At 43.0% G+C, this 13,866-nt stretch overlaps 1 protein-coding gene across 1 annotated transcript; it reads left to right on the top strand.

The window, feature by feature from the left end:
• The first annotated feature begins 419 nt into the window (after positions 1-419).
• On the top strand, positions 420-13,218 carry Setd9 (SET domain containing 9). Its single transcript, XM_021208370.1, is given in 11 exon segments — positions 420-455; positions 6,537-6,730; positions 6,960-7,004; positions 8,286-8,311; positions 8,314-8,385; positions 8,388-8,585; positions 9,745-9,868; positions 10,124-10,240; positions 11,115-11,182; positions 11,185-11,217; positions 13,196-13,218. Coding segments are annotated over 11 exon segments (936 nt in total).
• The last annotated feature ends 648 nt before the right edge of the window (positions 13,219-13,866 follow it).

Raw genomic sequence — 13,866 nt, 5'->3', positions numbered from 1 at the left:
GAAGGAAAGGAAAGGAAAGGAAAGGAAAGGAAAGGAAAGGAAAGGAAAGGAAAGGAAAGGAAAGGAAAGGAAAGGAAAGGAAAGGAAAGGAAAGTGTAAACTTGGGTGATGACGCACTGGATAAGGTACTTGCTGTACTAGCATGGGGATTTGAGTTTTAATCCTTAGAGCTCAAAGCCAGACACAGCAGCCCAGGTCTGTAAATCGGGCACTCGTATGGAGGATGGGAGGAAGAGACAGGGAAAGCCCCAGAGCTACGGTACCGCTGGTGAACACAGCAGCAAACAGTGAGATGCTGTCTCAAACACAACTAACAGTGACGACTGATACTCGAGGCTGTTCACTGAACTCTACAATTTCACACACACACACACACACACGCACACACACACACGGACACACGGAGGCGGGGGTGGGGGATGAAGGATGAGCGGAGTAAACTTTATATACTGCAGGTGTGAATACAATGAGAAATTTCCAAAGTAAAAAAAATTAGAAAAATATTTTGAAGTCTAAAGAGTCTTTGGTTTGACTAGACTTTTTTTTTAAAGAAAAAGTACTTTCATTTTTTACTTTAAGTAAGTAAGTAAGTAAATAAATAAATAAATAAATAAATAAATAAATAAATAAATAAATAAATAAATCTTTATCTTCTCTTGCTTCCAAGGGCCTGCATTTCCCCTGCACCTACTTAGGGGGAAAAAAAATCCTTTGACCATAATCCATGTCCAGCAGAGGGCAGCAGAGTAAACTGATTTAAAGGGTTTCTTAGTGTGAGAGTTTCTTTGCGGAGAAATCTTTGTTATTCTCCACTCAAAACTACAGCATAAACATTAGTGCTTTCCTCAGAAAGCTGGAAAAAATACGCACAACAAAATCACCAATAGTCCCATTTTTACAAACTAGAATCTAGATTTGGTATTTCCCTTCTTCCTAAAATGACATGCCTATACCACCTGCTGCAAAGGAAAAGCCAAGTCCAGACACTCGCTGCCTTCCTGCAGGGCTCCAGGTCTCAAACGCGCTTTACTCCTGGCTGCCAATCACCCACCCATCCATCCATTGTCAGTCCGTCTGTCCGTCCATCCGTCCGTCCGTCCATCCATTCGTCCATCCATCATCCATCCATCCATCTATCGGCCGCCAATCACTGTTCTTTGAATTCTAGAGACTACTCCTCACCTGAGCTCTGCTTACAAACCCTGATGACTACCTGATGTCTGCCGCTTTATGCAATGGGCTCACTCCATCTAAAACTTTATTCCCCACTGTTGCCAAAAACCAAAGTCTGCTTTTCTCCCAGTTCTCTCACTCTGTGAACCCTCTGCGCTCTAGCCCCACCCCTGCACCTTTGCTGAAGACTCTACACTTTGTAGACCAAGCTGGCCTCAAACTCAGAAATCTGCCTGCCTCTGCCTCCCAAGTGCTGGGATTAAAGGCATGCGCCACCACTGCCTAGATAACCTAGAATTGTTTTTGATGACCTGTATCTATACCTTCCCCCAGAAGCATCTACCATTTCACCCCTTACTATGAGCTGTCTCTGGGATTGCAGGAATATTAATCAGAGTATCCCACTGTTGTAAAAGATCCCTTCCCCATAAATTTACAGATATATCAGTCACATAAAGCCTTAACTTTGAGTTTTTGGACTTTAGGTGTCACACAGTATTTATTATTTACTATTTATAAGTACACCGTAGCTGTCGTCAGACACAGGAGAAGAGGGCATCAGATCCCATTACAGATGATTGTGAGCCACTATGTGGTTGCTGGGAATTGAACTCAGGATCTCTGCAGGAGCTCTTAACCACTGAGCCAGCTCTCCAGCACAAGTCCCACACATTTAATTCATCACACTCTTTGTTTTATTAGGATACCTAATTGAAGTGGTCATTCTAAATTCCAATATTTTTGTAAAATGATAGTCACATCATCTCCTGTATCCATCAAACCTTCTATTTCAATACCATTTATTTGTAATTTTAATTTTGACCTCTGATCATTAGCAACTGTTAATGATCACATTACCCAGAACACATATTTTCCAGTACTTCCAGATACTCCTGCTCTTTCTACTGGAGTGGCTTTGCCTGTGATGTAGGGAAACAGTAGCAGCTGAGCAATCCTGCATTAAATTACATCTCTTTTTACATAGGCCATACTTTTAATTTCTCCTTAGAGGTCTTCATCTATAATTCCTAGATGCACAATGAATCCTTGGGAACTCAGTCCACTTCTTCCCAAGACCATTCCTACTGCCCCTGTGTCTGAAGACAGCTACAGTGTAATCATATACATAAAATAATAAAAGAAAGACAGACAGAGAGAAGAAAGGAAAAGAAAAGAACAAAACATTACCCCTAGAAATGGCTCATTCACTTTTCTGGCACAAAATACTGTATTTCTCACAGTTAGGGCACTGGATGTTTTGAGATTTGAGGCTTTTGGTTTGGTCACAGTCTCTTGCACATAACCGTATTTCCCACAATTGAAGCACCAAGCATTTTGATATCAGAGACCTCTGACTATATAGTCTGACATATTATATTAGCATGGTATATGTTAGAACCAAGATTGGTCGTATCCCTTATCCATTCACTTACAGATGCTGCTCAAGTCTTTACTGTTATGTTTTACGATGGTATTTACATTTTCAAATGCTAAGGTCTCTATCAGCACTTGCCTTGCATCAGGGTCTAATACTGATTTGCTCACACCTAAGACTAATCTTTGTACAACACCAGTGAGGGCTTCTCCAGAGCCTTGTATAATCTTTGTTTAAAAAAAAAAAAAAGTGGATTTCCCCCCCCCCCAGGCTCCTCAACTTTGTCCCCAAGCTCTTTTTTTTTAAAGATAGTTTTATGTATATGAGTACACTGTAGCTGTACAGATGGTTGTGAGTCATCATGTGGTTGCTTGGAATTGAACTCGGGACCTCTGCTTGCCCTGTCCCAAAGATTTATTTATTATTTACACTATAGCTGTTTTCAGACACACCAGAAAAGGGCGTCAGGTCTCATTAAGGATGATTGTGAACCACTGTGTGGTTGCTGGGACTTGAACTCAGGACCATCAGAAGAGCAGTCAGTGCTCTTAACCACTAAGCCATCTCTCCAGCCCTGTCCCAACCTCTTAAAGCAACTAATCAACATTGTTATACTGTAGCATCATCAAACTGAATCTGTTCTTGTCTATCAGAGTACTTCCCTTTGCCTAGCAACTGATCTTTTACTACATTCATTCCCTTACTCAATTTCACTGATCAGTATTTACAGCTTATTTCCTCCTCCATGTTACACTGTGGACTGTGGACCAGCCTCTAGTACAGTTGCCATCAATCCCTTCCAGTCTTAGGGAATGCTTCTATTCTAAATAGCCCAGGTATTTAGAATTTGTTCCACATAAGGTGAGTGCACACCATCTGAAACCATGACCTCTTTAAAATGCCTTAAGTCGCCAGGTGTGGTGGCGCACGCCTTTAATCCCAGCACTGGGGAGGCAGAGGCAGGCGGATTTCTGAGTTTGAGGGCAGCCTGGTCTACAAAGTGAGTTCCAGGACAGCCAGGGCTATATAGAGAAACCCTGTCTTGAAAAAAAAAATGTCTTAAGTCCTTCATTTTTATAGGACACCATCCTGTCTGGTCATAACTGTGCTGCACACCATTAGCAGATATATGCTGTAGACTAACAGGAAAGCTGGTGTGATCTCATAATCCTGGATGCCCCTTCCCTAATTTTGGCAGCTCAGCTGGTTCGAGACTGACCCTTTCTTTTGAAACAGGCTATTTCATCGGGTTGTCCACTTTTTCAGCTTTTCTCTGACTCCACTGCCCTCTGGCAGTTTCTTTCCCTCTTTCCTCCTTTGGGAAATTCCCAGTCACGCTCAGTCACCAGGACTGAGCCTTTCTTCTCCAGTGCTCCTCAATACCCGGGTACTTCCACCTCCACTGGCAACTTCTCCAGTTGCGCAGACAGCTCTGCAACCCTTTCAGAAATGAGAGAGCAGAGCGCCCCCTTCTGTTTTCCCATTTCAGTCTTTTTTGTTGTTCTTTCTCAGTCCCCTTCATTTCCACCTACAATATTTCTAACTGCTCAGCCAGTCTTTCAACCTTTTTGAAACAAAATATACAAAAGAAAATCCCCTAAGAGCAAATCAAGGGATAGCCAAGTGATACCAGTGGAAATAATTTTTGCTGGCCTCTTGAAAAAAAAAATCCATTTCTTTGTCTCCTGCCGTTTCCTCTACATTTAAACCAAATTTCCCATTTATAATTTCTTGTGCCCCACAATAGGAGCCACTTGTAGCTGGTCTTTGCTACTTTGTGGGTTCTTCTTTTTCCCACCCTTTATCCTGTGCCCCAGTTTCACCCCTAACTCTAGAACGGAAAGAGAGAAGGATAGAGGGAAAGAGAGGACAGAGAGGTCCCAGAATCTAATCTCTTTCCTATTATTTCTTCTTTGACCATATCTACTATCAAACTGTAACCAACCTCCCTAAATAACCAATGACCACACACCATGCCTCTTGGGGGCCTGTCTTAGTTAGGGTTTTATTGCTATGAACAGACACCATGACCAAGACAACTCTTATAAGGACAACACTTAATTGAGGACAGCTTACAGGTTCTGAGGTTCTGTCCATTATCATCAGTGGAGCATGGCAGCTTCCAGCCAGGCATGGTGCAGAAGGAGCTGAGAGTTCTAAAGAAAGTCAGGAGCAGACTGTCTTCCAAGTGGCTAAAAATAGGGACTCAAAACCCACTTTGTGACACACTTCCTCCAACAAGGCCACACCTCCTAATAGTGCCACTCCCTAAGTCAAGCATATTCAAACCAAAACAAGGCCCTCACATTTATATACCCTCAGAAAAGTTTCCAGAATTCCAAATGTCACACATTTGCAGAAACTATCTGCAGCTGGCAAAACCAGGCTTTTGCTAGAGCACGAGGCAAATCATGATCAGCTGCTGCTGACAGTTCAAAGCAGACCCTATACCTGGGATTAAAACAAAAACATTCTTTTTGGGTTGTTGTTGTTGTTGTTAGATTTTTTTATTATTATTTCATGTATGTGAGTGCACTGTCACTGTCTTCAGACACACCAGAAGAGGGCATCAGTTCCCCATTACAGATGGTTGTGAGCCACCATGGATGGGGTTGCTGGGAATTGAACTTCAGGACCTGAGCCGTCTCTCCAGCCCCCAAAACACATTCCTATAATATTTCTGTGTTGCTTTTTTGTTTTCCTTTTAAAAAGAAACCAAAGTTCCAGAATCTGTCGTGTGGACACCTGACCTATTGATACACATGGGTGCAGCCCCTGTGCATTGAGTGAGTTATTAAAGTTCTTTCAAATATCATCCATGGAGAAATGGCTTCTCACCTTCCATGAGGCCAGTATTTATCAAAAACTGGATAAAAATGACATCGAACACAAGATTATAGACCCATATCTCTCATAATGCATATGCAAATTTTCTTTAAATATCTTACCAAAAGAATCCAGTAATATAATAATATAACATGATCAATGACAGAAAGCTTAATGGTCACTTGGGGACTGGGAATAAAAGAATACATGAGAATGGTTAAAGAAAGGTTCTAATGGGATTTTGAAAATGATGGATACATTTGCGATCTTAATTTTGATTAATTAGTGTATGGGCAAAAGACTTATGAAATTGTTCACTTTATGCCGGGCTGGTGGCGCACGCCTTTAATCCCAGCACTCAGAGGCAGGCGGATTTCTGAGTTCGAGGCCAGCCTGGTCTACAAAGTGAGCTCCAGGACAGCCAGGGCTACACAGAGAAACCCTGTCTCGAAAAAACAAAAAAACAAAACAAAAAAAAATGTTCACTTTAAGTGTGTGTGGTGGTTTATCATACACCACTATGAAATATCATATACTATACCTTAAAAAGCTCAAGAAAGCATTTTGTCTGGTAATCTTGCCTTTGGCTCTTTAGGAGAATGAAGTGCAAACAGGGCATTTTGTTCTTATGTCTATATATTCACAAATCACTTTAGTTACTCGGTGGTTAAGAACACTCCTGCAGTTACCTTGGGATTCTGTTCCCAACATCCACATGGTCGCTCACAACCATTTATCCAGTTCCAGCAGACACCGTGGTCGACAGATACCCACAAGGTGCACATATATTCGTGCAGGTAAATCACTAATACACATAAACTAAATCAGTGTGTGTGTGCCTCTTTGAATGGGTTCACTCGCTCTTAGAAGCGCCTGAGGTCCAGGCTAAGGCTGGAATTTGGCCGAGAAGAGTTCAACTGAGTGGGGACAATGAGAGTAGGGGCTAAGAAGAGACTGAGGACAGACGTTAAAAGCAGCAGGCACAACCCTGGGAGAGAAACCAGGCGGCCCACGCCCAGGGCGCGTTCCTAGAGGCCAGGATGCCATGAAGTCCAGTGACTCTTCGCGCACAACCAAGATCTTTGTACACGAGAGCGAAAACGCACTGAGAGAGCGGGCTGCTCCAGCTCTGCGCGCCCAGGCTGCAGGAGCCTTGCCGTAGGGGACACCCGGGGCGGAGGCCCGGAGGGCGGGACAGCGCAACCCGGCTCCTCCCTTAACTGAGCGGGCCGAAGCTTCGACTCGCCTCTTCCACGCCTTCCTCGTCGCCGCACCACAGAGCAGCCTGCAGGGTGTGTGGGGGCGATGGCGCCGCTTCGTCCCCCGGAATGCGATGAGCCTCACCTACAACCCGAAGTGGGAGGACGGAAAGGCGGGACCTCACGACTTCCCGCAGCCCTCGCTGCTGCCAAAGCTGTGACGCCCAGCCAATGGGCTGAGGCGGGCGGGCCGCGGAGGCGGAGCCTGAAGTACGTGAAGCCTGGGGATGCCCCGGGCTGAGAGGAGCGCGCCTAGGGGGCCCGAGCCTGAGGTGGGTGGAGCCTGGGGGCATCCAAAGTTCTGCGGTGGGCGGGCCTAGGAGGAGGAGCCTGAGGTGGGTGGAACCTGGGGCAGCCAAAGTTCTGAGGCGGTCAGGCCTAAGAGGCGGAGCCTGAGGTGGGTGGAGCCTGGAACAACCAGAGGCTTAAGTCGAGAGAAACCTGGAGTGGAGCCCAAAGTAGGCGGAGCCCTGAGGCCGAGGGTCCCCGAGGAGGTTGGGGCTACTCCGTAACGCAGATGACCACCTTACGGGGGCGGGATCTGTGTCCCCTTTCCCAGTGTGCGCCGCGCTGCTGGGTCTCACGCGCGCGCGCCTTCTTTTCCTTTCGTAAGTCCGCCCTTACAGGGATGCTGCAGAGGAGCCAATAGAAACTTACAAAGTGGGGGTGTGGCCTTTCCTGAGCAGGGTCCTAGGTGTTTGAACTTCCTCCGAAAAGCCAAGGTTTATTCTCATTAATGCGTAGAAACGAGCAGAAAGCAATTGATTGCTCGGGGTGGGTCGCCGTGGGCCTGTGACGGCTGGCGTTTGTGAGCGTGCTGCTGATCTGCAGTCTATGCAGTGGAAGACTCAGCTGAAAGTGAGACAGACAAGCTCCTTCCCGAAGCTTTACACGACAGAGATGTGAATTCGGGTGCAGCGTTACCGCAGAATTGTCAAGAGAACGTTTCTTCCTTTTTGTTCAGAAACAACAGTTCGTTTTTTAAAAAAAAAAAAAAAAAGTTCTGGAAGTAAGAGTGATATAAGTCAAAGAAGAAGTTACCACTCCCGGGAGAGACTATGACAAGGGATGTGAATTTGGCTTAAATTTGCCTTTGAAAAGAATACGCCTATGGGAAAAAGTGTTTGCGACGATTCTTATTTGAAAACATTCAAGTAGCTATTGAATGGTTCGAGGGGAAGCTGAGCTACTTGCCTGCTTCTGATCTTTCCGTTTACAGCTTTAGAACCTTAAAAACAACAACAAAAAAACAACAACAAAACAAAACAACAACAACAAAAAAAACAAACGCATGTCGAGCCAGGATTGGTGGTGCACGCCTTTAATCCCAGCACTCTGGAGGCAGAAGCAGGCGAATTTCTGAGTTCGAGGCCAGCCTGGACTACAAAGTGAGTTCCAGGATAGCCAGGGCTACACATAGAAACCCTGTCTCGAGCCTCCACCCCCACCCCCCCAAAAACCGCATGTTGATGACTGGCTACTTGGATGCTCATAGTTGGGGGTTAGAGAACGTTGAACTTTCTCTAGGGTCTCGGTTTTAGCATAGCTTAGTTCATTAAGGGCAATAACCCAGAAATCATCCAGAATACTGACTTTAGTCGATTGATGGGTAGGAAACGAAAACTGTCAGATTCTTCAACACATTGCTAAAGACCCAAAGATAAAATTATCACAGATGAAGTTGTCTAGGAATGTTACCAAAGCTTTCCCAGGCTCTATTTTTAAATGACCATAGTAAACAATCAAATCTCCTGTGCTTCCAGAACCTGTTGAGTCAAAATACCAACACCTTCGGAGAGTTCAGCATCAAAAGGTGAAACTGCTTGAAAATGGCTGTCAACAACAAATTGTCTTTAAACCATAAGACATTCTTTATATGACCTTGGGTTTAAGTGTCTGCAGGAAGACGTGTCTTGTCAATGAAAGATTAATACCAAAGGAACAGAATCTGTGTATCCTGGTTAAAAAAAAAAAAAAAGCTGTTAGTACTGCCAAAAATGGCTGGTCTAGCTCTGTAGTCAGAGTAAATAAAGATTTGAATTTGAAACCCAAGTTTTCAAACTTTTAAAGTAATTTCAAAATTAACCTTATAAATTACATTGTTGTCTGTTAAAGTATGCTATAATGTTTGATGGAATAATTGCATTCTTTAAAGATTTTTTGTTTTGTTTTTGTTTCCTTTTTTTTTCTTTTTTAAAGACTTATTTATATGTAAGTACACTGTAGCTGTCTTCAGACACCACAGAAGAGGGTATCAGATCTCATTACGGATGGTTGTGAGCCACCATGTGGTTGCTGGGATTTGAAAGCAGGACCTTTGGAAGAGCAGTCAGTGCTCTTAACTGCTGAGCCATTTCTCCAGCCCACTAATTGCATTTTTTTGAGGCCATGCTTTTGGTCATGAGACTTTCTCAATATATATGCATTTTCTCCTTTTCTTCTTTGCCAGTTATAGAAAAAACAGCATGAAAATCAGATTCATTTGTTCTCATGTAAGTCTTCTACACTAGTTATTAACAAAATACACTTTTAAAATACTATCCAAGCGATATCAAATTAGACTAAATAAATATATGTTTGGATATATGTGTGTATAGAATTTTGTAAGAATGTTGTTCATATTATCCTTAAAATTTAGATTCTGCCTCCTATATGGTCTGTTGGTTCTGTGCTTCATCATCTGTTAGGAACAAACTATTAAGAGAAAAGACTTTCAAGCCGGGCATGATGGCACACGCCTTTAATCCCAGCGCTCTGGAGGCAGAGGCAGGCGGATTTCTGAGTTCGAGGCCAGCCTGGTCTACAGAGTGAGTTCCAGGACAGCCAGGGATACACAGAGAAACCCTGTCTCGAAAAACCTAAAAAAAAAAAAAAAAAAAAACTTTCAAAAACATGACGTTCTAGACTGGAAATAAATTGTTTAAGAAGATGAAAGAACATGTATTAAAGTATCCTAATAAACTCATTATTTTATGCAATTACTAATGAGTTATTCTTAGAGATGGAGGGATTAAAACAGACTTCTATTTTAGGTTTATAAGTAAGAATGTCCTTATCGGGATAGTTTCGTTTTACATGTTGTGTCTGTGCCTTTGCCTTGTTGTATAATAGGGACAGCATATCACAAGTATGACCCGATCTTTTTTCACTCCACTGGAAACTGATTTAGTTCTAGATGCTGGGATGGGGCACTCATTGATGGAAATGACAAAGGAATATCAAAAATTGTACCCAGGCAATAAATGTCCATATTCAATCTCAGTCATAGGATGTAGAACCATAATTGTCATAGTGATTATGGCTTAAGCACTTATATTTTAAATAAAATCCATTTAGAAGGCTGCTATGTGACAATGTAGTTGCCTGACTGATAGACAAAACCTTCTGAAAAGAAATTGCACTTGTAGGGTTCACTTTGTGGTTTTGGATTCTTTAACATACAGCAGAACACTCTTTTAGCTAATGCTCTCAACTCTTCTTGAGACGGGAGAGATCAACCTGGCCCTTTAAGAATGAATGGCAGTTCATGTACACGGTTAATATCAGAAATTCACAATCCTCTGGTATTCACAACATACTCTGGACAGTATGTTGATAATTGTTCAGACTGACAATTGTTGGCCCGCCTGGGCTTTTGACAGGAAGTACAATGGCTAATTGTTCTTTATCACATGACTGAGCACAAAGCCAGTTGGGTAACAGAGTTTGAGTGGCTGCAACATGTTGAGAAACGGTATCTTTCTTTCTTTCTTTCTTTCTTTTTTTTTTTTTTTTTGAGACAGGGTTTCTCTGTATAGCCTTGGCTGTCCTGGAATTCACTTTGTAGACCAAGCTGGCCTCGAACTCAGAAATCTGCCTGCCTCTGCCTCNCAAGTGCTGGGATTAAAGGCGTGTGCCACCACCGCCCGGCTGAAACGGTATCTTTCAATAATGATTATTTTAGAAATTTTAAATGATTTGATCATTTTCCCCTTGTTGTAATATAGTTTTACATATAAACTACTAGACTAGTATCCCCTTTCTTGGTGCTGCTAAGTTTGTAAGTCATCCATTTATGGGCTTGAGTTTCCCACTGGCAAAACCCTGATTACCAGGCTACATTTACAAGTAGCAGGCCTGGCTCCTTTAACTGGAACCCTCAGTTCCCGATATTTTAAAAGAAAACAATGAAGCCAAGCATGGTGGTGTATGGTTTATTTCATCACTGGAAGGTTGAGCCAGTAGGATCAGAGTTCAAGTTCAACATGGGCTACCTAAGAAGACCCTGTCTTGAAAAACAAGTAGAGATGAAGCATGCATGTTTATTATCTAGGTTTATGTGTAATCTAAACACTTAGTATTTAAAATTTTTATTTTACTAAATACCAGTAATGAGTATGTTCCAACAGTTTATAGCAAAACCATACGTTAAATATAATTCATTGGTGTTCTTTTACTCTCACCCCGTGATATGGCTTTTTCTTTAAAATGTGCCTGTTCCTTGACAGAGCCACTAATGTCTGCTATCAGGAACTTGGTGTGCCTGCAGTTTTCCCTAGAGAACTGAAGCAAATCTCCCAAACATTTCCTGCAGTTGCAACAAAGGTCAGTCTTTTAAATCAGCATGTCTGGTCTCCTACGTTACACTACACTTGAAAAATGAAATTTCTAAGAAAAGTCTTTATTGAATTTGGAGCACCTTTTTCTTTTTTCTTTTTTTTCTTTTTTTAGTTTTTCGAGACAGGGTTTCTCTGTGTAGCCTTGGCTGTCCTGGAACTCACTCTGTAGACCAGGCTGGCCTCGAACCCAGAAATCCACCTGCCCCTGCCTCCCGAGTGCTGGGATTAAAGGCGTGCGCCACCATGCCCGGCGCACCTTTTTCTTTTTAGTAAAAACTTGATGGACCGGAGGTGGTTCCCTGACAGAGCACTTGCTTGGTATAGTGGAGACTCCAGGCTGGATTTCCAGAGTTGGTTGTTTTTTTAAAAAGTCAGATTTTCTAAGTAGCTATTGTGCTCACTATAAATATTCGGGTGTTTTGCTGTTCACTTTAAGTTCCTACAGAGCACATGTTTTTAGACTTAAATGGAGTAAGGATTTTTTGTTTGTTTATGCTATATATAATTTCAATTCAAGGTAATTTCAATTTCAAGGTAAATGAAATTTGCTCCATCGCAATTTCAAATTTATAATACAATTCCAATTTTTTAATTGGTCTTCATACATCTATTAAAACTAAATTTGTCATTTCATGTTTTCTTTTATAAGTTGTTTGTGAACCAAGCATTAGCAATTCTTTTAGAATTTTATTTTTTGTGTTGTGCAAGTTCCTGCTGGAGACCAGAAGAGGGTCTGGTGACTTTGGAGCAGATGTGTCACCCAGTGTGCCTGGCATGGGTGCGAGTAACTGAGTCTTTTTTTTTTTTTTTTTTTTTTTCTCGAGACAGGGTTTCTCTGTGTAGTCCTGGCTGTCCTGGAACTCACTCTGTAGACCAGGCTGGCCTCGAACTCAGAAATCTGCCTGCCTCTGCCTCCCGAGTGCTGGGATTAAAGGCGTGCGCCACCACGCCCGGCTTGCGAGTAGCTGAGTCTTGAAACAGCCACAAAATTCTGAGCTCTCTCTCCAGCCCCAGCAACTGTCTTTGGTGTTGCCATGAGTCAATTGGTATAATTATTTAAAAGTGTTCACGGGTTCATCGTCCTCCTTCCTCTGTTCTCTTGGGGACCGGAGTGTTGAGAGGGCTGTGGGGATTGCTTTGGGGAAGAGGATACTACTAAAAAAAACAGGCCTGGTGGCAGAAACATCTGTCGCTGTCTCATCTCCGTGGAAGAGCAATGCTCCTAACCTTTCTCCACCCACTGGACTGAGTGCACACGTGGCTCACACCACCCATCTGTGGGCTCTGCTTTCTGCAGAGATGCCAGCCTAGGTGTTGACAAAATGATTGTACTTAAGAGGTGAAGAACCATCAAACCAGCCCAGCTGCCCTTGGTCCCAGAGTTTTACTGTTAATGGCTCCTTTGATCCATCCACCTGACTCCAAGCTTGGGTAGGATGACATCATTTACACAGAAGTCTCCCTTCCATCCTTAGGGAAACTGCAGGATCAGATTTTGACCACTGTCACTGTGACCTCACTAGTCTGGTTTGCCTCCTTTATTGCGATTTAAATTGGCTTTCTCCTCCCACTCCTGCCCTTTATAGTCTGTACCGCCAAGGGGATTGGTTGGTTTTCTTCACTACAGGTTTTTCCTTGTTCCAACTGGATATAGGTCACCCTCCTCCCCCTACCCACTGAACATGGGGAGTAGGGGAAGGTAAAAAGGAGTGAAAGAGGTTATTTTAGTGTGGGGATACTGAAGGACAAGGTTGGCGGCGGGGACACCTGTTCCTCTCCTGGAATTAGGTCTTTAGACCAGGCTGGTCTCAAAGAGATCCTGCCTCTGCCTCCCAGGTGCTGGGCTTAAAGGTGTGTGCCACCAACTCTGGCCCAGGGTATTTTTAAAAGTAATTTCTTGACACATCCTTATTTTCCTTCCTTACATTCCTTCACATTTCAGATCCTCTCTTCTCAACCTGCAGACTCCTCTCCCCAGATTGCCTAGGCGCCTGTCCTCTTGCTGAGGCTTGACGGATGAAACCCTAGCCCCCTTCCCCACCTGATAGAATTAAGTGTAACAAGGCCCTCACACCAGGATGTGGAGAACTGGTCAGGCTCCTGTGTTTGTGCCCACACAGCCATGTCACCGGAAGGCACTGTGGGGTTTGGGAATGGAGGGATGTGGCTCTAGACAAGCAAGGAGAGCAAAAGGATGAACATTTTTACTCTTTTATCTTGCTTTTTAAAAACTATCGTGTGCAGATATTGAAATGGGAAGCCAGAATGCTGTGATTTAAGATCTTCAATTAGAAAAAAAAAAAATCAAGGCTGGGGAAAAGAATGACTAGAGGCAATGGGATTATGAAAATTATAAATAAGAGTAATTAATTGATCACAGATACCAGCCTGCTCAGTCCTGATGTCTAATCATATTTCCAGTTTTCTGCCTTCCCAAAAGACAGCTGCCGAGGACTGCTTGGAACAGATAATCCAGTAACTGCCTCCTGAACTAAGTGAGGAACTTTGGGAATTGTTAGAATGATTATAGATCAAAACCTAGTAGAGGGGATTTAAGAAATGTATTATGTATGTCTCAAGCTGAATATCTATATATCAGATAGAGTTTAAGATTGGTTTTAAACTTTTTGGTAAA

The sequence above is a fragment of the Mus pahari genome, chromosome 11, assembly GCF_900095145.1.
Source record: "Mus pahari chromosome 11, PAHARI_EIJ_v1.1, whole genome shotgun sequence".
Lineage (NCBI taxonomy): Eukaryota > Metazoa > Chordata > Mammalia > Rodentia > Muridae > Mus > Mus pahari.
Note: the sequence above shows the minus strand (reverse complement) of the source record. Positions and strands in the feature narration are given on the sequence as shown.